Source organism: Talpa occidentalis, unplaced genomic scaffold, assembly GCF_014898055.3.
Source record: "Talpa occidentalis isolate TD23 unplaced genomic scaffold, MPIMG_talOcc4v2.1 talOcc4.17, whole genome shotgun sequence".
Classification (NCBI taxonomy): domain Eukaryota; kingdom Metazoa; phylum Chordata; class Mammalia; order Eulipotyphla; family Talpidae; genus Talpa; species Talpa occidentalis.
Window position 1 is genome coordinate 22054961 of NW_023601754.1, and position 24292 is coordinate 22079252.

Below are 24292 nucleotides of genomic sequence, written 5' to 3' on the forward strand. Positions count from 1 at the left end.
TGGGGTACTACTCAGCTATGAAAAAGGTGAAATAGTGCCCCCTTACACAGTATGGATGGATCTGGAGGTGATTGTGCTAGGTGAAATAGGAAAATGAAAGGGTTTTCAAGTGGAAGTTAGGAATTTTGTGGAATGTAAGTAACCAAAAAAATGAACAAAAATAACTCTTAAACTCTGAAAACTGGTGATTATCAGTGGAGCTGTTGAACAGGGCATAGAGTGGGCATGGTGATAGGGTATTGGCACCAGAACTTTGGTAGAGGGCAAGTGAATCGTGTACACATGTTGAGGTGTAAAGTTGTGTTTCCAAATTCACATATTTTTGTAAATGAATGGGAAATTAATAAAATTTTGATGGAAGAAAAGATTAGGATTTTTTTTTAAGATTTATTTATTCATGCATACAAGAACTGAGGTACAGGCCAGATGTGCAGGAGGGTGAGAGGATTCACCAGAGACAGAGCAGGGAACAGAACAGGCAGAATGAGGAAACACACTGCTGAGGGGAGCAGCGGGCGAGACAAGAGAGGTCTGCTGTGCAATGTGGGAATCTCCCCGGCCAGCCGGGATGGAACTGGTGGTGCAGAGGCTGCGGACAGCTTCGCAGCATGGTGCTCAACTGCTTGCGCCACCAGGGGAGGCCCAAGATTAGGATTTTTAAAGTCACTTTTCATTACACATTTATCACGTGCTGTTTCAACCACTATTCCAATGATAATTTTGATTAAATTTCAATTGAGGTCATATGTTTAATTCAACAAAAAAGTGGTTAAGCCTTTTTTTTCTTTTTAAAACTGAATGTCCTCATCTATTTTGAGGTAAAAATTACCTATAATTTACATGACATGAAATTATTTCAGAATCTTATTCAAGATTATATACATTTGTGTCCATATTACTTTTCACCCCATCTCTTTCCACAGAAGTTGAGTGAAGTTTTTAGGCCATGGCAGCATTTGGATGTTTAAGTCTTGGGTTGCTTAAGTACCACTGAATAAACCCCATTCCTTTTACCTAACTAATTGAGGAAGAAGTTAAAAAGGAAATTTAAGTCCTTAAGCAGTAGCTCTGTTGGTTGGAGCCCCATTTGTCCCTGGAGCCCACCTGTCCCAGGGTTTTCGCAAAGACTTTGTTTATATGCCTCTTCAGCATGATGTCTATAGTTTGTAAACACCGTGAGAAATTTCAAAATACCCTATTTAATGCTGCTGATTATGCATATCTGTACTTGGTTTTTCCCCCTTGTCACCATGAGTGAGTCAATTGATGAGTAAATGGAAATTGTTTGCGGTACATGGCTAGACATCACAGTGGCCCGATAACACTCGGCTCTGTCAGTCTGAAACTTCAGCATAAGAGCCCCTGACTTCTCTGGGTAGATGATTTTCCATGTAGATGATGTTTACCCCCTGAGGTACCAGTACTATGTGTTTTAACCATGTTTCACACTTTTCGTGTTCATCTTTCTCTATAAAGGTCCCTTGGCTGTTTTATTAAGTGGAAGCTATAGAATGGAGCTCTTCTCTAAGTAACTCAGAGAGGGTATTTCACTGTTCCCCACAACTGCCCCATCTGGTTTTTGACTGCCAGGGATTTTTATTAAGTTATCTGTCCCTCATCTGCTCGTTTCTTTGGACACTCTTCCTTCTTCTTGACTTCCGGGTATGGGCAACCAAGTGATAAAACTTGGTTACATTTTTATGGAAACAAATTTAAACCTTCTTCCTCTTAAGCCTGTACACCTGATCTCACAGGTCCAGTATATCTGTTCATTTTGCATTTGAAACTAGGAACCCCAGAGCTTTGGCCTTCTCAAATGTAGACGAGGTTTGTTGTTGTGTATACACTTAGTCAAAATACTGTTGGTCTCCAAGCTTCTCTGGTTTGGTTGCAGAGAGTCTAGGAGACAGTGATGACAGCACATTTATTTCTGGTCAGGATGTGGGGTTGAAGTGGGAAGGGTCAGGGACCCTCTACTATTTTTAAGACAGTCTGAACTCTATTTGATTTTCTTTTTTTTTTTTTTCCCTTTTCTTTTCTTTTTTTTTGTAGTTGTATTTTCTGGGTAAATCTGTATTTTGAACTGCTCTAGAGATATTTTTGGGATATCAAAGGTGACTTGATCTCGTAACTGTACACTACTTTGGAAATTAGTTTGGAGCTAGTTTCTGGGGTCTAGAGCAACAGTTTTCTTTTACTTTATATTCCACCCCCTCCTCCCCCTTGCACTGTGACCCAATAGATAGGACCCAAAAGCCACCTGGCTTTTACTGTTGCCATCCACAGAATTTAAGGAAGCCTAAAGAGGACACATCTGTATCTGTTGAATAAGCCAAGGAGGCACTTGACAAGCTTTTTAGTGCATTGCTTTTCAGCACATACTGTACCTTCCTTTTTCTAAGCACTGAAGGCTCTTGTATTTTGGATGTTCATGTTTAGTCTGTGGTTGACATTAACTCTAGGCCTGTCTTTGCTGTTAAGCAATTAGAATGATTCATTGTTTTTAAAGATTAGAAAAAAGATTCCTTCTAGAAAAACTACCAGCCTATGTTTTCAGAAATAAATGCCATATTGCTACATTCTTGCCATATTTTAAAACTTTTAGATAATAAACATTTAGTGATTGGTTCATGAAGAATAAGGTTATTCACTTTCTTGTTTTCTGAGGTCTAAAGCTTATACAGTATCTTATTTATGGTTCCCTGAAGAATAAAATGGGCATTAGCCTCTAAAAGGAAAAGTTTTTGAGCACCTCTTCTGGATGTTAGACGCTAGTTGCATGTCCAGGCCATTCTTGCTCTGTGAGAATTAGATTTTGCTGGGGGCAGTACCACTGGTGGTAAGTAGGAAGGGCTCTCACTGCCCAGGAGTCAGGAAGCCGCTGTCTACACCAGCTTCCTCACCTCTGGCAAGGTAACCTGGGTGGGTTTCTCTCTTGTCTGTGAAGTATTTTTATTTGTAATAGGAGTCTTTTTTAATTTTAATTTTTTTGCATGGATTCTGTCTTTCTTCTTCCATATGTGTACATGTTCCACTCACCCTCTACCAGATCACTCATGCCAATACCCCATTTGTCTGCCTTCCTCCTCCCTTCATCCCTCTGTCTCCTCTTTCCTGTGATTCTGCTGCACAGTGGAAAATAACAGTTTGGAGGAAAGAAGGGATTGTGGAGGGTCTGTGTCTGCAGGCAGCATCATAGATGAGTTCTGAGGACATTTGAGGAAGGAGGGGATAAGGGCCAAGAGATTGAGCTTTTCCTTATGCTGCTTCCTTTGTGAGCCTGGAAGAGTGCAATGGTAAGATCATCTGGCTAAAACCAGGAGAATACGTGGTGGTGGAAGTAGAAGGTTGGGTTGGCTAATTTCCCTCTGATAAGTCAAGTGTGGAGGAGACCTTGAAGCCATGCTTATTGGATTTGTCTCTAAGGAGAGTGCTGTTGCAGGCCTTAAGAGGCCTCCTAGCTGCACTTCACGGTCAGTCTAACTGGGGTTTGCAGGGTTGACGTAGGGCACATTGTGCGTGAGGTAGCAGGACTTTCAAGGGATGGAAATACCTACTTAGCAAGGAGACATTGGACATGTGGAGAAAGCAGTCCTGTATCAGCAAAATTTACTGTCATTGGAAAACAAATTATTTTTTATTAATTTTTTTTTAAGATTTATTTATTTATACAAGCACTGGGTACAGTCAGAAGCACGGGAGGGTGAGAGAATTCACCAGAGCCAGAGCGGGGAGCAGAACAGGCAGAAGGACCGAAGTACACTGCTGAGGGGAGCAGCGGGCAGCAGGGGAGGTCTTGCACACCATGTGGGACCCTCGCCGGCAGTTGGGGATCGAACCTGCGCTGCAGAGGCTGCAGGCAGCTTCTCAACGTAGCGCTCAACCACTGCGCCACTGGGGAGGCCCTGGAAAATAAATTGTTGTTGAAGCTGTGAAGATAGATTATGTATTCTCATCAGTGGTGGCATCACAGTGTGGAATTGTAGGCTTATTTTCTTTCTAATACCCATGTGTAGACAAATGAATTACCACCTACAAAATTTCCAGACTTTCAAAGATGCCTTTTATTTTTTTTTAAAAGATTTACTTATTTATGCATACAAGAACTGGAGTTTAGGCCAGTGGTACGGCGGTGGGGGGCGGTGGTGGTGAGAGGATTCACCAGAGAGAGTGGGGAGCAGAACAGACAGATCTAATGAAATACACTGCTGAAGGGAGCAGCAGGCAAGTCAAAGAGGTCTGCTGTGCCATGTGGGTCAGCTCCCTGGCAGAGGATTGAACTCATGCCACAGTGGCTGGTCATAGCTTCATAGCTCTGAGACTTTAAACCCCTGCATCATCAGGGAGGCCAACAGATACATTTTTTAAAAAAATTCTCCATTTAACTGCTCGAGAATGTTTTAAGTAGTCCCTCCTCTCTTTTGAGAATAGACATTAGATTTTTAGGTGGGGCCCCTTTTTCAATCTGCACCAGGAGTTATAAACTGGGCCAAATCTGGCCACCATCTGATTTTGTTAATATGGAACACAGCCACACTCACTCATGTACAGTTGGCAAGTTCAGTGGTGCAGCAGAGACTGGGTGGCCTGGATAGCTCATCTGGGCCTTTACAGCAGAAGCATGCTGCCTTGTATTCTGTGCTGTTGCTTGTCTGTATGCTCCCAACCCTCCTTTGTGCTTCCTTAAGCAAAATCACCTATCATGGCTCCCAGCAGTTTCATTTGAGTCTTGCCCTCATCTTGTTTCCTGGAAGCTAAGAACTGAGTAGGTTTCTCAGTTTGCCAGGAAAGGGGTGAGCCCTCTTGGAGCCAGATGCCTTAAGGTTGTGGTGTGAGGACCATGTGATGGGGTAGCCAGGAGCACAGCGCTTCTACCTCAGCAACAAACTTCGTTCTGAGAGGCTTGCGACCAAGAAGGGTTCTTTAGAATAGACTTTTCAGGTATGAAAACAGCAATGAAAAATGTGATAAACAAACATTAACTGGAAGCTCTAAGTGCCTTCTACTGTAGCTGCAATCAAGTTAGCAAACGATACGAGAAAAGTCGTCAAGCTATTAAGAATCACGTCTACAAGGGGTTCTGTTTTGGCTTTGCAAAGTAGCAAACTGTGTGACTTAATGTCAAAAAATGTAGAATATGAAAGGGAATTTTGATGTTTTGTCGTATATGGAGTTTATACCTTTGTACCTTTTCATGGTTAAACTTGCTTCCACATGCTTTAAACTGAAATAAATTGTACCTTTTTTTTGATAGACATGGTCTGAAAAAGTTCTTTTCTTGTCGTGGAATTGCAATTGCGGTTGAATATTTTTGGAAGCTTGGCAACAGAAACATCACTGTATTTGTCCCACAGTGGAGAACAAGACGTGATCCTAATGTCACAGGTGAGGCAAACTGATTGTTTTTGGATTTCTAATAAGATGTTTAATTGCAAAGTAATTGCAATTAATTGCAAAATGCACTTAGAATAGGCCATATGCCATAGACAGCAGTTTCAAAAACAAGACTAAATCCTTTACTCCCAGTAAAATATTAATTGAAAAGAGTGTTGCAGCCTAATAAACCATTTGGGGCATATGAAAGTTATGTTAGAATTCATTAGATATCATAAAAATTTTCTTTGCTTTTCTAAAAAGTAAACTACGTATGTCTTTCTATTGGCCTAGGTTTCTGCCTTTTAAGTATTATTTTTGGAAATGGTTCCTTGATAAACTTGTAATCCTAAATAGAGTATCACTGGATGGACTTTTGAATAACTTAATGTAAGTCCTTTCTGTTCATCATACGGCCTTGCAGGCCACACATGAATAATAAAGTATGCCAGAGAAACTTAAGGTTTGTTTCCTGGGTCATGACAGGAAGAGAAGTGAAAGGGCTATTCCAGGCTGCTTAACGTACCAGTGAGATCTAGAAATAAAGGGGAAAGGGAGAGGAAGGGCAAGCACAGCACCCACCCCGCACACTAAAGGGGAAATAAAACTTAATCACTTCAGAGGTGGAAATGGTATCACACAATTCCCGGTATCTCAGCCGCCCTCAATTTTGGACAGCGTATTTGTCCCAAGAGCAGTTCTCAAGGAGTGAGGTAGATGCCCCAATTTTGTAGTTGTTTTGGCTATTGGATCATGTTGGCTAATGTGTTGTGACCTCGAGGACAGTAAAGCACCGTTTGAGCTTAGGTCAGCGGTGGGTACTGTGGGGGATCTAAAGTGGAGCTCGTTACTTTTTGCATATTACTGGTTTACTAAGATGTGCCTTTGGTCCTCCTTTCTCCTTTGTCATGACCCACCCCATGAAAATTAATAAATATGTCCACAGCTAAGTGACAGAGGTTAAATAGCATGCCAACCAGATTTTTTTTTTAAAGATTTTTTTTATTTATACAAGAGCTGGGGTATAGGGCAGAGGCGCAGGAGGGTGAGAGGATTCTCCAGAGACAGAGTGGGGAGCAGAACAGGCAGACAGACCGAAAGCACTGCTGAGGGGAGCAGCGGGCGTGGCAGGAGAGAGACGTCTGCCGCACCATGTGGGTATCTCTCTGGCCTTCCGGGAATCAAACCCATGCTGCAGAGGCTGCGGACAGCTCCACAGCGCTGCACTTAACCCGCTGCGCCACCAGGGAGGCCAGAGGGAGATTTTTACAGACTTACAGACTTTTACAGGAATCGGGCAGAGCAGACCCTTCTTGGGATCAGGGCAGCATGGCTTGTCCCCCCACTGCACTACTGCTACCATTGTGCCCTGCTCCCACCTCTGCCTTGGGACTCTTTTTTTTTTTAAGATTTATTTATTTATACAAGAACTGGGGTACAGGCCAGATGTATGGGAGGGTGAGAGGATCCACCAGAGACAGAGCGGGGAACAGAACAGGCAGACTGACGACATACACTGCTGAGGGGAGCAGCGGGTGAGGCAGGAGAGGTCTGCTCACCATGTGGGACCCTCGCTGGCAGCGGGGATCGAACCCGCGCTGCAGAGGCTGCGGACAGCTTCACATCGCGGCACTTAACTGCCTGTGCCAACAGGGGAGGCCCCTTGGGACTCTTTTTTAAAAAAATATTTTATTTGTTTATGCATACAAGAACTGGGGTACAGGCCAGAGGTGCAGGGTGGTGAGAGGATTCATCAGAGACAGAGTGGGGAGCAGAAGAGGCAGATCTACTGAAATACACTGCTGAGGGGAGCAGCGGGTAAGACAGGAGAGGTCTGCTGTGCCATGTGGGTCACCTCCCTGGCCAGGGATTGAACTCGTGCTGCAGTGATTGCTGACAGCTTCATAGTGCTGAGGCTTAATCTCTTGCGCCACCAGGGTGGCCCCTGTCTTGGGACTCTGTCATCACTCTCTTTGTCCTCTACTGCTTGTAGATGTGACTGGTTTATAGCAGGGTTCATTAAATGTAGATTTATGGCTGCTCTTATTAATTTAAGAAGCAAATGAGTTGAACTTTATTATCTTAAAAAAATAAGCTGAAGTCAGTTTTTGCATTGCATTTGCCTTAGTATGTGCCTTGATTTTTTTTTTTTTTTTTTTTTTCCATCCCACTGAGTTAGTAAAATTGAGTCTGGTTGAGTCAATACAGCAGTAGAGCTTTCCACAACTCTCCCAGTGAAACAATTGGGAATACATTTATTTACTTTATTTAAGATGACCTTTTTCTGAATGTGTATTCAACTTATTCCACAAACAGAACAGCACTTCTTAACTCAGCTCCAGGAACTTGGAATATTATCTTTAACTCCTGCACGCATGGTCTTTGGAGAGAGAATTGCTTCTCATGATGACAGGTATGAAAGGCCATTTTCCTTTCTAAGGTGGGTGCGGGGTGTTGAGAGGCCAACCACCTGCTCAGTGTGTAGTTGATCTGTGCCTCTAGATCACAATCTTAAAGGACCCACTCGATTAAGGGGTAAAGATTTTGATATTTATGGTCATTGAAGTTATATACTCTGGTCTTTGCTGGATGGGTTTAGGAATGTTGCAAACAAAGCTATTGGATTAGAATTTAGTAGTTTGTTTTGTTTTAATGAATGATAATCTTTAAGTAAAAGCAGAGACTGCATTGTAGTCTTTTGGGGTACCTATGAGTGATTTTGTTGTTTTGTTTTGTTTTACAAACATTTAACAGATTAGGAAAGCAAACACTATAAAATTTCCTACCCTTTATATTCCCCCCCATCATTCCTTGTGCCCCCTCCCTCATTTCCTTCCTTCCCCCCTTAACCTCAGAGCCCTCAGGATATTTATTAATGTCCACTAGTTGTACATTATCCATATGAATGTCCAGTATTTGTTTTATTGTTCTGGCTTACTTTGCTATATATAATTCTCTTAAATTTCCTGCATTTTATGTTCAAAATGGCAGTATTTCATTTCTTATGGAAATATAACACTTCATGGTGTGTATCCATCACATCTTCTTGATCCAGTTGTCCATTGATGGGTATTTAGGCTACTTCCATGTCCTAGCTCTTGTAAATAATGCTGCTATGAACATTGTAGAACATGGGAGGTTTTTTGTTGATGGTTTCATATTCTTTGGTATATGCCCAAGAGAAGGGTTGCCAGGTCTTACAATATTTCCAGTTATAGTTTTTTAAGGTAAATCCAGATTACTTTCTGTAATGGTTGTACCAATTCACCTCCCCATCATGAGTGATTTTTAAACATCTCCTGGTTATTTTTGACCAATGACTTGTTTGTCATTGTAATGTCTGAGCCCTCAGTATTTCTTCCACATAATAGCAGATGGTCTCAATTGACCCTAGGATGATAGGAATAAGCTTCATTTTTTAGTTGCTGGTGCATCTACAGCAACAGGCTTTAATCTGCACCTTTTACAAGGCCTTACTCAGTATCAGTTGACTCTAATGCCCAGAGCCAGGTTCTGGGGATACACATGATCTGCCACACTTGCCCTGAGGAGATCCAGAGAAGGCATACAAATAGGTAACATAAAGGAATTTTGCTGTAGTTAAATAAGAAGGTTCCAGACTTGACCAATTGCTGGAGAACAAGTTTTCAAAATCCACCTATTAATGATGTGAATGTTGGCCAGTCTCTTACTATGGGGGGACTAAAGTGGTGGCTGCTGCTCCTTTCCTGTCCTGTAGTCCCCTCCTTATTTTGTTCTGACTGACAGCCCAACATTCCACCAGAATACTTCCCCACATCGAAGACAGTATTTTTTTAGCCTGTAATGCAAGCTTGTGACCGATAGTCAGATGTGTGAGCGAGAAAGGTGCTGGCTGGAGGGATGGTCTTGGGATGAATGAATGATAGTAAACAACCACCCAACAAAAGGTCCAGAGTGCTTTTTCTTTGACAACCCCTTCCCCTTCCCCAGGTTGGTGGGAGAGTCCCCATCAGTGGAAAAAAGGTAATGCATGAGGGCTAGATCTGAAGAAGCAGCTTGGGCTGGGGCATGGGTGGGAAAGTGCTGGGAGACTGAGGTGGTGGGCATCACCTGCCCCAGCCCTGTGGTCATGGGGTAGGGACCCTGGAGTATGTAGGGAGAAAGGTCACTTGGGCCACTGGACTCATGAAGAACCTTCAGATCCATTAACACTACAGTTCTGTTCTCCAGCAGAATTTGAACCCATGTACCGGTATGAAGACTAAGCTTTTGCTAAATTCTCTGGGTTTTAGCAGACAGAAATATATGTCCTTATTCATTGTACATGCACTCAGAAGCTTTACACCTGTTTTTGTTTATACCTCTGGGCAACAATACTACTAACAATTCATGCCAGTTAGACATAATTTATAAAGTATCATTAATAAATTAAAAGAGCTAAATCATTCTTACTCTCCGAGGTTTTCTAAGATCTCTGAAATTAATAAGGCATGGTTTTTTGATCCCCTTTCAGTACTAATTACTACTAATAAAGGTAGTTGTTTGCAGCTTAATTCCAGTCATTCTCTTAATTTATTATTTCATTATCTTTGTCTGCATTGCCTTAGATGAAAGTGGTCATCCTGACTCAGAGATGTGTTTCATGTTTTCCCCACAAATCTCTCTTTATAAGAGGGTTCAAATGTGAATAATCTCCAGCAATGAAATAAAAATCTTCTTAATGTTTAATCTGTGTCCTTTAACTTGGGTAGACAATGACAGTTCTAGACTGCTGTTAAGTCAGAATAGAAAATGTGAACCTATGAATTTTTTGGAAACAATTGCAAAGTTGACTGTACCAAGCAGCTAATCATAGACCTAAAGCCCAGCAGCTTAGCAGCTGAACTGCATGATGATTCCTGGGCTTGTCATCTTGAATCCCTTCTCTGCTCTAGTCCTCATACATTATCTTATTACCACTGATCATGGTATATTCTTTTAGAAAAGTGGTTGAGAGTGCTTTAAAAAGAGAGAGAGAGAGATAATTAGATTTTTTGAAAACCAGGCTTCATTTATAGCCACTCTAATAATTTCAGTATTTCAGATTAATCTTCACTGATAGGCCCTGACTTTTCTGCTCCCCAGCCTTGGTTAAATTCTTTGTGATTTTCCTGTCAAGGGGAAGTCCTTTTGTTTTCTTACAACACAGCTGCTTTAAGCCAAGCATATCTGCTTGCCCATTTTAACCTTTCTTATATTACTGTAGGTTTCTGCTACACTTAGCGGACAAAACTGGTGGCATCATTGTAACAAATGATAACTTCAGAGAATTTGTGACTGAGTCAGTCTCTTGGAGAGAAATTATTACGAAAAGGTAATATTTTCTTTGTCTTTGGTCAGAATTTTTTTGTTGTTTATTCTTCAGTTTTGCTTGCACTGCACTTGTTTTGTGTTTACATCATTTGGCCCCACAGAAAGCAATATAGGGGACCATATAGTGTGCTGCCAGATTATCGGATAGCTGGCTCCTCTAGGTAAGTGCGAGAACCCAGCACAAAACAGCAAGGCCCCAGTGAGTGATGTGTGGGTGTGCTGGGGTGTCTGTGGTGCTTCTAAGGGATCAGTGTTCCTCAGTAGGAGGCAGGGGGCACATCTTTATGCCATGGTTAGCACTCCATTAACTGTGATGCAGCAGAAGTGGCCTTCTTTCTAACTTAGCCTTTACCCTGATGCCCAGGGAGACTTTGGCAGATCATCCAGCCTCCCTACTTCGCTCAACTATGAGCGATGAAGGTTCTGTTTAATGACAACTGATTCCAGCAAGATGCCATTGGACTTTTTTACTTCTTGAGAGAAGGGAAAGTATTTCTATGTTTTCAGTAATATGTATGTTTTCATTGAGCAGTTTTGTCATGATATAATTATATTGAAAACCTTTGAATATCACCCAAATCAGCAAAGTCTAGTTTAGCATTCACTGTTTTAAGTTTTTTATTTGTAATGATCCTCTAATATGTCCCAACTACTGAAAACTGCCTTAAAATCAGTGAACACTGGCTTTTTGGACTTTTTTTTTTAACAGGTATCATCTGACCAATTAAAGCTTAAAACAAAAGGCAGTCATCTATGGTAGTGCCAGGGGTGAGGCGTGTGTGTCACAAATCATAAATGAACATATAACAGCCTGCATGTAGCTAGATATTGACCTCTATTGAGCTTCACAGCTACCCTGTGTGTGATATTTATATCTTTCTTTTTTTAAAAAAAAGATTTATTTATTTTTATACAAGAACTGGGGTACAGGCCAGAGGCATGGGAGGGTGAGAGGATTCACCAGAGACAGAGTGGGGAGCAGAACAGGTAGACTGACTGAATACACTGCTGAGGGGAGCAGTGGGTGAGACAGAAGAGGTCTGCCACACCATGTGGGTATCTCCCTGGCCAGCTGGCAATAGAACCCTCACTGCAGAGGCTGCAGACAGCTTTACAGCACTGAGCTCAACCCACTGCGCCACCGGGGAGTCCCTATATTTAGATTTTTCAAAATCACTGGAGGATTTTAGAAACTGATTATTTGCTGTAAATGCCCAGGTGAGAGTTAATTACTAGGTACATTTTGACCCATATGCTATTTAAAAGACTATTATTAATAGCTGAATTGAGATCTGGTCTTTGACCTGCTGGGCACAGTTAAAAAGCCATTAATATTCTAGGGCACATTTCTGTTGGCTCTTTGCCCTGAGCTCATTGTATTTAGAAGCTAGTATCTGTGTACACAGGGAAGGTGTAAATGCATTCAAGGCTCATGTTCACACACCAGCCTGGTGCTTTCAGAATTCACAAAGTAAGACAGAAACCAAAGTCTGCACACCAAATGCAGGGGTGTGGACATTTTTTGTTCATTTTTCCCAGACTTTCCCAGTCACTTGATCAGTCCAAGTGACCGCAGATGTTCTTTCTTCATTGCTTTCCTTTTTTATTTTTTAAAGTTATCTTCAATGGGTTTAACTGTATACACATTTATTCAGAAATAAACCTTTGTTGAACACTTGTTAAAACCGAAGCTGACAGTCTTTAAATCTTACTTTTCAGAGTACATTGAGAGTTATATTAAGAGAAACTGCTTCCCAAGCCCAGATTAAATCTCTGAAAGTCTTGCTAAGAAATATGAGGCCAACTGATAAAAGTTTCTGGTACTAGCTACTACAGATACTAGCTACTAAATACAATGAGCTCAGGGCAAAGAGCCAACAGAAATGTGCCTTATACTCTGTTGTATTTGTATTCAAAAGAGAAGTTTAAATGGTATAATTTGGGTACGTTTCTTTTTTTCTTCAGGTAACTAAATAGTCTTATTAGGCGACTACTGATTGGAATTGGGTGGCGACTTTGAGACCCACTCTTATTTCCTGCAGCAAGAAAAGTGTAGTGTTTTCTCCAGCATTGTTAATTATTCTTTATTGTAGATTGCTTCAGTATACCTTCGTGGGGGACATATTTATGGTTCCTGATGATCCTCTGGGAAGAAGTGGTCCTCGACTAGAAGAATTCCTTCGGAAGGAAGGCTTCCTTAGGTATTTCCTTTCTCAGATTGTCTTGTATTTACAAGTTCACTTCAATAAAGTTCTTTGGGTTTTAGTGCAAGTACTGTCTCTGAAGACTAGAAATGACATTTTTTAAAATTGCCTTAGGTTAGTCCTGGTGTAATATATGCAGAAACTAAGAATGCAGACACCCCCCTCCCCCAAAAACCAGAGGTCCTGCTTCTTACGCATAGCAAGAGAATTGCAGCCACTTTTAACACCTGCTGGCTGTCAGTAAATCTCTTTTACCCAAGCATCTTAATTTGGAAATCCTTTGTCGAGCTTTTAATTCCTGAGGCCTGTGTGCAAGCATCAAGGCCCGACCCCCAGGCCGCCACTTCATAGAAGGTGTGTTCTTTGGCTCCTTTCACAGCCTCTGCAGCCTGGCCGTGGGGTCGATCCTGCCTATTTTTTCCCTTCACCGAGTGCTCTTTACAAAGGTGCTAACTAGTTGACTACGAAGTTAGTAGTAACTCCCCTCATAAGGGACTAACTTTTCAGTTGAAGTGGGAAAGTGTTCAGTCAGTCCCGTTTCTCAACTGTAAGCCAGAAATCAGGTGGGAGGCTTTTTAATGAACAGATGCCCTATACACGTGCGTGCGCACGCTTGCACACACACAGACACACACACACACACACACACACACACGAGCATACAAGTTGTGGGTGCCAATACCTCACTCAGACCTGGCAGGAAGGAAGAATCCATGAGTTGGACCTCTGCTCAGAGGAGGTCCCTTTTTCCAAGTGCTATCAAGCCCACACAGAATCGCTATCTCCAGAAGAGAGCCCTGCTATCTATATCTTTTGAAAGCTCCCAAGCGATTCTGGTGCCACCTGATTTAGAGCCAAACGACTGAACGAACTCCTAGCACAGGTCTGGGTGGGTAGACTAGCTCACAAAGAGCTATCACCCCTGCCACCGCCAGCCTGGAGATGTATCAGTGTCATCCTACTCGAACTGGAGTCCTCGCTCTTGCCTTCAGAAGCCAGGCAGCAGCGTCTTGAGCCTCAAAGTCAGCAGCAGATATTTCAGAAGGGTTTCAAGTTTACCTTATAAGCCAACTCACCAGGTTTTGCTTACATCCACAGAGATATGCAGCCGCTGCTCAATGCCCTGCCAAGTGTGGGCATGTTTGACCCCAGCTTTAGAGTCCCTGGTGCCCAGGCAGCCGGCACCAGCCACCAGCCTCCCGCCCGTGTTCAGGGCACCCCACCCAGCCACTGGCTTCCTCAGCCGCCCCACTTCCCTCTTCTGTCGAGCCTTCCCAGTATCCAGCAGAATCTGCCCATGCCAGCACAAAGGTCTTCTGCGGAAACCAGCGAGCTGAGGGATGCCCTTCTGAAGATCTTCCCTGACTCTGAGCAAAGACTGAAAATCGACCAGATCTTGGTGGCCCATCCATACATGAAAGACCTGAACGCACTCTCCGCCATGGTGTTGGATTGAAGGCTGTCGGGAGCGGAGTTCAGGGCTGGAGGTCACGCTTGAGCTGGTATCTGTGTGTGACAGCAAGAAGTAACATAATGTGAAGAAACGGATTTCCCAGTGGAAATGCTGTTGTGTATAGGGGAAAAAATGTTTTTGTGTATTAAAAAATCTGGGTTTTCAAAACCAGCTTTTTTCTATATATAAATTATGCTGCTATTACAGATTTAACATTTTCTGTAAAAGGAAAGTCTACATTTTCTGCCTGTTCAGAACTGTTTAATAGCAGTTACTCTTGAGTGTATTTACATTTTTATGTTTTTTAAACTATTTTCCTTAAATCTGAAATATTGACAAATGGCTCTGATTAGCCTTTCTAAATAAAAAAAAAAAAAAAGAGTCGCTTTCTTAGGGAAAGCAAGACCTCTTAAAGTATATTTTCTTGAGATGACTATGTCATGTCCACTAACATGAAGTGTGCTCACCCTACCAGCCTCCTCTGCCCTCACCCTTGGAGTTAAGAGTCTTTAAGGAATTGGTTTTTGCTCCTGGAGATCTTTCCCTGGAGCCATTTGTGAGAGTGGACAAGTGGTGCCACTAGATGGCATCGTGTGCCCGGCCACTGTTAAGGACCAGGGCAAAGTAGGACTCAGAGCGTCAGGGTCAGGAGAAACTTCAGAGCTGATATAATACAACCCTTCTTCCCTGTCACCTGCAGGAGGGGGAACTGAGGCTCAGTGTTAACACTCAGCCATGCCCACATCCAGGCTGTGGCATGAGCACACAGGGCCAGACCCTTGCCCAGTGTTCTGACACCCTCACTGAGGCCTCGATATTTTGACCTGACTCTAGAAGTCCTGACTTAGCTTCTGGAGATAATAATGGGGTATGAGGGAGTGTAATGAAGAGCCCCATTATTGTGAAAATCCCCATGTGAAGTTTGTGCAGCTTTGCCAAAAAAAAGGTTTTCTATTCTCAAGAATGACCCAAGCCAATAAATAGCATTAGTAGCTTCCATGGGGGCCCCAAGCCCTTGTATTTATTTTTTCCTGTTTATCTCTTTAGTATCCTCCTAAGCAGCTCTCTGTGAGTCTCAGAATTGATATCTTAATATTGTCTGTTTTCAGTGTTGCCCAATTTTTGTGTCAGTGACGTTCTTTTTCAAAGTAATTCTTAACTTCTTTACTATTCTCTGGACCTTCAAAGGGCTTTGCATTTTCTACCTGTTCTCTCCCCAGGATGCTCACGGTCACTCTCACATCCGCCCTGTGGATTGTGTCTCCTGGCCCCAGGACCAGCTGCTGAGGACTCAGTGCTGGCTTGTTCTTGGTGGTGAGGGGACTTTGCTGGCCACAAGCATAGCTGAGTAGCTCTCCCTGCCACTCCCTCCAGGTATGTTAGAGTCCTGAGGTCATCAGGGTGAATCCAGAGTCCTCCGGGTGGTCAGGCTTGTAGTTGAGTCATGTTTTCTTTTGGACACCTTTAAGATGCGTCCTGATGTGGAACTGGTTGTCAGCTCTTGGTTTGGGGCAGGTTGCCCGTGTCATCCAGCTGTGGATTGGAGGTGGAAGACTTGAGGTGGGCCAGGAAGTGACTCAGTCGCAGCCCCTTGTGCTTCAGCTTCGGAAGAGGTGGTTTTGAAAAACAGCAGAGACGCGATGGCTGGGCCATCGGACCTTCCAGGTCAGGGATTGGCCCGGCAGCCTTGCCAATCCGCTATTTCTCCTGTTTCAGAGAAGGACCTTGACTGCCAAGGGTTAGCCCCAGGACTTCCTGTAGGAGCTGAGCCTTTGCTGATGCCAGAGGGAGCTGCTGGCCCAGGGTCAGGAGTTTCTTAGGCTACCTGGAAGTGACCTGACCTTTGACCATTGAGTTAGGTAAGCCTCTGTTTTTAGTATTGTTTCTGAGCTCCCTGCCCCCCCCGTCCTTTCTCAGGTGTGGGAAGGAAGGATACAGGAGACTGAGGGGGCGGGGATATACAGAAAAGCATTAGTTAGTTACCTTGAGAAACATAATGAAGCAAACATGAAATATAATTCACCATTCTTTCTGAAATCCATCAAGTTTTGTTAATATTTAGAAACAAAATTTTCAAACCAGTAGAAAAAGGTCATTACCTGTTCTCAGCCTCTTAAAAGTTGGCTCAGTGTCGATGCTACATAGGAATGTCTTGGTGGTGGTAGAACATCTCTGTTGACTTTTGATGGAGGTAGAGATGTCTCTGCCTCCCGTGGTAGATTTCTGAAGTGCTGCTTTGGGCGTGTCAGCAGCAACGCCATCTCATTTTGTGACACCTTCAGGCTTTGGTGTAGAGTGGCTCTGTGTCCTTCGTTTCGTGGCGTTGCTGTGGAAGGACAGAGGACGCCATCCTCAGTCAGTAGACTGGCCTCAGGTCTCAGAGAGGCCTCCCAGGCTTTAAGGATAGGTCAGGTGGTGGTGCCACGTGGTTCCTGGGCCTACGTGATTCCCCAGCCCTGTTGGACCTTTCTGTCAGGCAGCCTGTGTTTGAGGCCCTGCAGTTTGCACGCTAGACTTCATCTCAGGCATTTGGGGTCAGCATTTCCTGTCAGGCTTGACCATGTTGCCAGGGACTCGGGCCTGTTGCAGCCTTGGTGTCAGTGAGAGGAGGATGGGGTCTTGCTTGCTTAGTCATCTTGTGGCACTTGTGGAACAGGATCCACATATAGAAGCCTTGCTCTCCGTGATGCCCTTAGCACCCTACCTCTGCCCCTCCCCCGCCCTGGGATATGACCCCAGGCACTGGGCCCACTGAGGATGGGCTTGGCACCATTCTCCCAACCTGCCTCCCACATACCTCCACACTGTGGCCTTCCTTTGGGAATTCATGTTCCGTGTCCACTGCCAGCACCTCCATGTCCTCAGCTGTCCTCCTTTTGTCCTGAGTCTCTTTCATCTTCTCATGTAGTTGTCAGTTGTTCTGACTCACTCGAATTCATTATCTACCTCCCCACCACCCCTCACATATTTCAGATCCTTTATATTAAGATAAAATAACCTGATTTCCCTTAAGAATCATCTCTGTCCATTGCTACTTCCCCTTACCTCTCCAGCCTTCACTTCTCAGCTTGCAAATTTGACCTTGATGCCACCACATAGAAATGGTCTGGGAGAAGTGGTCGGGGCCACTGACTGAATTCAGAGGCCTCTTCTCAACCTGTCAGAGTGGCATCCACACTCATTGAGCATAGCATTTGACATCATTGACCATATTTTCCAGGATTTCCCTTACTCCTAAATGGCCTTGCTCTATTTTCTTAGACTTGTCCTTGGCAGACTTTCTCCACAGGTGGTTCTCAAACTGTACCAGCTCTGGGACTCAATGGTGGGGCAGCTGTTATGGAAAATGCAGCTTACTGGGCACTACCCCCAGAGGCATCTATTCAGTAGCTCTGAAGTAAAGCGTGGAAATCTGTAAGTTCAGCATGCTCCCTGGGTGCGTCCCTTGCAGGTGGCTGTTCACCCTTAGGGATCACTCTAAGTCCTACTGTTCCTTCTTTGCAGTGATTATGATGCCCACCTCTGGCCCTGCCCTTCAGGGGTGTGTATCCAGCTCTATCCAGACAACCTGTGACATCCTTAAACCACTCCCCAGACCCATAATATGCATCTGTTCCTCGATCTCCTTCCCCACCCTGCCATGCCATGCGTCCCTTCATCACCCTATCCTTGTCTTAATGTCACCCACTTGTCATGTTCTCATGGCCTTCATGCGGGTGTCAGCTCCTGACCAGTCATCGCACCACTCAGCTCTCCTCCCTTCCAGACCACACGGCACTGCTAGATTTATCTACCAAAAGCGCGTTGCTGGTCACCCTTCTTCCCCATCCAGTGATGTCCAGTGGCCAGAGTATCAAGTTCAGACTCCCTGAGTTTAGTATTGGCTCTTCACCTCCCGGCCATACTTACTAGTCCACTTTGTATAGCTCTCCCTAGGCACTCACTGCAACCTCACAATTCCCACAGTTACCTGTGGGTTCCTGCCTCCAAATGCCCCTCCTCTCTGCTAGAAATGTCCTTCTCCCAAATGGCTTCCCCTTCAGAGGCCCATCCCTGAATCTTCTTTGTACCGATGCTTCTGACCAGAAGCAACCCCCGTAGTATTCTGTGCCCCCACAGCACTTGTGTCTTGCTTTTGGCACCTACCACGCTGGCTGGTGTCACTGCAGCTGAACGTGTACTGTGTCTTACCTCCCTTTCTAGACTGTGAGCTCCTCGCGGGCAGGGACCGTCTGTGTTCACTCTTTGTATTTTCCATGGCACCTAGCACAGTGCCTTGCACTTAATAGGTGCTCAATAAACGTCTGCTTAATTGAACTAGAAGACAGTGCCTTTTTGACTGCGGTGTCTGATGGCCAACAAGACCTTTAGAATCCAGTTTCAGGGCCTCCCCGGTGGTGCAGTGGTTGAGAGCTGGGCTGCGAAGCTTCCTGCAGCCTCTGCAGCGCCAGTTTGATCCCCAGCTCCTGGCGAGGGTCCCACATGGCACACAGACCTCTCCTGCCGCCTGCTGCTCCCCTCAGCCGTGTATTTCGTCAGTCTGCCTGTTCTGTTCCCCGCTCTGGCTCTGGTGAATTCTCTCACCCTCCCATGCTTCTGACTGTACCCAGTGCTTGTATAAATAAATCTTAAAAAACAATCAGTTTTCAACAGATGAGCTCAGGAACCCACTGCTCTGCTGTGCTGGACCTCAGATGAGGCATTGGCCTGGCTCCATTTTTTTCTTCAAGGTTGCAGCACATCAGGGAGGCACACCTGACACAGACTGAGCCAAACAGCATGCTTGAACTTCCTGACCACAGGTTGACCAGGAAACGATACCTGGCCCAAACTAATCCAACCAGAGCTGCTCCATGGATTTTCTACTCTGGTGGTGGGGGCCAAGAAATGTCATGTTCAGATCTGTTAAGAGGTAGTTTCCTGCCTGATGATATCTGGGAGAAGCAGAAATACGACAAATTCCTGGGAACATGAGATTTAAGAGTTCTTGTCCTCATGGAAGCGTGATCACACGCAGGCCCTTAGATGCCCCGTTCTAGTGCTTTCTCTTCTACATGAGCAGGGTCAGCTTGGATTTACATCCCTGAAGGTCAAGAGTCTTGTGTGGAATATGTATTACTCTCCTTGGACTTGGCAGATTAAGCTGGGGAGACTATCCTCAGAAAGATCCCAGACACTGGTGCCAACAGAACTTCAGTACCATTCAGAAAATGGTGTCAGAGCCAGGGCAGTTTCTGAGTAACTTGAAACCTCTCTCCCACCCTCAAGCAGGCTATTTCCTGTAGCTGCTTTCCCTTCCCAGCACCCCCACTTCCTCTTGAGGTTGTGTCTCAAAAATTCCCTGATGTGAATCCCCTAGCTGGGCAGAGACCAGGTTTGTTTGTTTGGACTTAGGACTGTCTGTACTGTTCCAGATCTGCATCTGGAAAATAATGGAGTGGTACTTCCTTCTCCACAGGCGTGGTGAGAAATTGGTGTGTTCAGACCTGAAATAGAGCCCATCTGGGTGACTGTTTCTCCTGTGGCCTGAGACTGCATTAACATTCTACCCCTACAAATCATCCTCGTCTCTCCTGACAAAAGTCAGAGGTTTGTTTCCAAATCCTCAGAGGTCTCCCAGATTCAGAATGCCCCCATCTGTCCCTGCTGACTCACTAAGCATAGACCAGGCCGAGGCACTTTGGTTACTGCTGACACCTTCCTCAGAGCCTCAAGTGGGTCCCCAGAAGTCCAGGTGTGAGACCTACGTACCATTCCTTAACACTTGGCCTCTTGAGTGTCATCACCAAAGGGAACTGGAGGGAAGCCTGCACAGCCACTGCCTGGCTATGGGATGGGGGGCAAAGCCAGTCCTGAGGGCCCACACAGCATGCACCAGGCCTTGTCTGTCTTGCTGAATCCTCACAACTCTGAGGTCTCTGTTTTATTGGAGTTGAAAGACACAAGGATGCAAAGATACTTGCAATTCTCAAAACTAAGGTGTCTAGGATTCAGGGTTTGGATTCCAACCAGCCATTCCACCTCCTTAAATTGCAACGCTCCCCCAGAGATGACTTGGGAGCCAGAATGACACCTAAGATGGACTCCTCTCCCCACCTAGTAAACAGAATAGAGGGCCCTTGGTCATAGTTGTTCTGCCTGGGCAAAGGAGATGTTGGAAGGAAGCTGCCTTCCATAGTGGGGCCCGTGTCTACACTCGATGCCAAGAGCACATTTTAAAGCTAAAATTTGACCAGGATTGCATCTCTGTTCAGGGTGAGCCCCTGTGTACATCATACCCACCTTCCACTTTATTTCTTGGTTCTTGGGTCAGAGAGCCACAGAGCAGGGTCTCCTGGCTTTAATCCAAGGCTCCCAGCATAGAACAACTATTAACATGAATTGGGTCAGAGCACCTGGACTTCTTATAGAAGAGACTACTACTAAAGTCCAGGCAGAGATATCTGACACATCTGCTGCTGAAATACTCAGAAACACTTGCCATCCCCTACAAAGAAATGTTGACAACAAGGAATATCAAATTCCTGGGTGTAGCGGTGATCCCTTGATGCCTATTGCCCCAGTCCTCTTTCATACCTCTACCTCTTGGCTGGTACCATTCCCCCAACTACTCCCAACAGGTACAAAAATAACAGTTGAAAATTTATCCATATTAAAACCCATACAAAATTGAAAATGAGGAGATAGAAGAACCCAGTATAGATGCAAGAACAACAACAACAAAACTCTGAAAGGAGCCACCCACTCTGGCATTGTGGAACATGACAAGAGGAATTCAGGGCAACAGTCTAGTAGATGCTGATGGAACTTAAAAAACCACAGAAGATACAAAACAAAGTAAAACTGAAAATATGAGGCCACTATATTCAGAAATAATGGAGTTAAGAAATAACTATAGCTGATTTAAAAGATACAGTTGAGGACCTTAATAGCAGACAAACAGAAGCAATGGAGAGGATAAATTTGAATAGTGGAGAACACAATAATAGAATAAGGTACAGAAAAGAGAATTTTAAAATCAAGATAGTGTAAGCTCTTTGAGACAACCTAAAGGGAAATACATCCACATAAGAGAGCTAGGGACCACAGAAGAAAAAGAAAGGCATAGAAACCCTTTTTAATGAATAATCGCTGAAAACAGTCTCACTCTGGGAAATGAACTAGAAGTTTGTGGTCCAATAAACCCCAAGAGTTCCAAACAAAATAATACCAGATAGACATACACCAAGACACACAACCATAAAGTTGTTGAGAAACAAGGCAGAATATTGAAAACTTCAAGAGAAAAAAGGGTATCCTATAAGGGAAAATCAGACTATCAGCAGATTTTTTGAAAAGCATTATAAGCACACAGGGCTGGAAAGAGATATTCAACATACTTAAAGCTTGTAAGATTACTACGAACAACTAACTGTGCCAATAAATTCAGTAACCTTGAAGAAATGGATAAATTTCTATATCAACATCATCTGCCAAGACTAGTCCAGGATGAAACAAATGAGCTGAATAAACTCATCACAAACATGGAAATTGAAACAGTAATAAAATCTTCCACAAAACAAAGTCCCGGGACCAGATGACTGTACAAATGAATTTTATCAGACTTACAGAACTAATGCCCACCTTGCTCAATTTGTTTTTAAAAATACAAGAAAAGGAATCCTTTAATACCCTTTATGCCAACATTACCTTAATACCAAAACCAATGATAGCGCAAGAAAAGAATATCATAGACCAATATCTTTGATGAACATCGATACAAACATTCTCAAAAAAATAATGGTGAGGGCCTCCCCGGTGGCGCAGCGGTTGAGCGCTGGGTTGCGAAGCTGCCTGCAGCCTCTGCAGTGCCAGTTCGATCCCCGGCTGCTCCCCGACCACCAGAGGAGGGTCCCACATGGCGCGCAGACCTCTCCTGCCGCCCGCTGCTCCCCTCAGCAGTGTCCTTCGGTCCTTCTGCCTGTTCTGCTCCCCGCTCTGGCTCTGGTGAATTCTCTCACCCTCCTGTGCTTCTGACTGTACCCAGTGCTTGTATGCATGTATGTATAAATCAATCAATCAATAAAAATAAATAAATAAATTTAAAAAAAAAAATAATGGTGAATCAAATTCAACAGTGCATCACAAAGAGAGTACATCATGGTCGAGTGGGATTCATCCCAGGGATGCAATCTGATGTGTACATCAGTTACTGTAATACACCATATCATCAAAAAAAAAAAAATTACATCAATAGATGCAGAGAAAGCATTTTATTAGATTCAACACCCATTTATGATAAAAAAAAAACCAAAATGGAATAGAAGGAACCTACCTCAATATAAAAGAGGCCACATATCACAAAATAATAGCCAGTGGTGAAAACTGAAAACCTTCCCATAACATCCAGCACAAAATAAGGATATCTAGCGTAGTAGTAAAGATTTCAGCCAGAGCTATCAGACAAGGAAAGGAAACAAAGGGAATCCAAATAAGAAGTGAAACTATCACTATTTGCAGACGATACGAGATTACATATAGAAGATTTAAAGACTCCATCAAAAAGTTATTAGAAACAAGAAATGAATACAGCAAAGCTACAAAATCAACATCCAAAAATCCATAGAGTTTTTTATATACAGAGGGGAAAGAAATTAAAGCGGTAATTCCATTTAAAATTGCTTCAAAAAGAAATACCTTGGAATCATACTAACAAAAGAGGTATACACCATACACCATATGCTCAGTGACCATGAGCACTACAAGATGTTATTAAAGGACTTAGCGATGGAAGGAGATGGAAGAGGGGAGGAGAAACAATATAATCAAAATGACTGTGATGCCTCAAACAGACAAATTTAGCACAATCCTCATCAAAAACCCAGAAATATTTTTCAAAGAAATGGAGCAAAATATATTGAAACTTACATGGACTCACAAAAAAGGCCTTGAATTGCAAAAGCAACCCTGAGGGAAAGGAGAGAAATAGAGGTATCACATCACTTGCCTTCAAGCTTCTCTACCAAACAACAGTATTAAAAACAATATGGCGGGCCTCCCCGGTGGTGCAGTGTGGGTTCTATCCCGGCCGGCTGGTGAGAATCCCACATGGCGCAGCAGACCTCTCCTGTCTCGCCCGCTGCTCCCCTCAGCAGTGTATTTCAGTCAGTCTGCCTGTTCTGTTCCCCGCTCTGTCTCTGGTGAATCCTCTCATCCTCCCACACCTCTGGCCTGTGCCCCAGCTCTTGTATAAAAATAAATACATAAATCTTTAAAAATAAAAAAATAAATAAAGATAAAAACAATATGGCATTGGTATAATGATAGATACGTGGACCCCTGGAACAGAATTGAATGTCCAGAAATAATTTCACACATATATCTGCACATCATCTGTGATAAAACATCTGTGATCATAAAATGGGGGAAAAGAAAGTCTCTAATAATGGTGCTGGGAAAGTGGAAAACCATACATGAAAGAATGAAGTTGGATTACTCACTAACACCATACACAAAAGTACTTCCAAATGGATTGAAGATTTAGATCTAACACCTGCCACAATAAAATATATAGACGAAAACACTGGCAATATATTCTAAGAGATCAGCAATAAAGATATTTTTGGTGACTCAATCCCTATGACAAGGGAATTAAAAATAAATAACTGGGATTACCTCTCATTAAAAAGATTCCATACAGCGAGAGAAAAAATATTTACACACTATATCACTGGTAAGGGATTAATATCCAAGATATATTAAAAAAAAAACAAAAACTCATGCAATCCAACAACAAAATAACCCAGTGAACAAATGGGCAGCAAATATGAACAGACAATTCACTACTAAAGGACATCCAGAAGGCCAAAAGACATGAAAAAATGTTCATCATCACTCCTAATTAAGAGAGATGGAGATTAAAACTAAAATGAGATCTAAAAATCTCACA

General features: G+C 43.5%; 1 protein-coding gene across 2 annotated transcripts in view; it reads left to right on the plus strand.

The window, feature by feature from the left end:
• N4BP1 (NEDD4 binding protein 1) overlaps nt 1–14783 on the plus strand; it is a 43227-nt gene extending 28444 nt beyond the window's left edge. For both annotated transcript variants that reach the window (XM_037516299.1, XM_054697049.1), the window contains exons 3-7: nt 5255–5385; nt 7690–7786; nt 10601–10708; nt 12801–12908; nt 14010–14783. In XM_037516299.1, the coding sequence (XP_037372196.1) occupies nt 5255–5385; nt 7690–7786; nt 10601–10708; nt 12801–12908; nt 14010–14367 (802 nt within the window). In that variant the 3' untranslated portion in view covers nt 14368–14783. The remainder of the gene's footprint in view (nt 1–5254; nt 5386–7689; nt 7787–10600; nt 10709–12800; nt 12909–14009) is intronic.
• The last annotated feature ends 9509 nt before the right edge of the window (nt 14784–24292 follow it).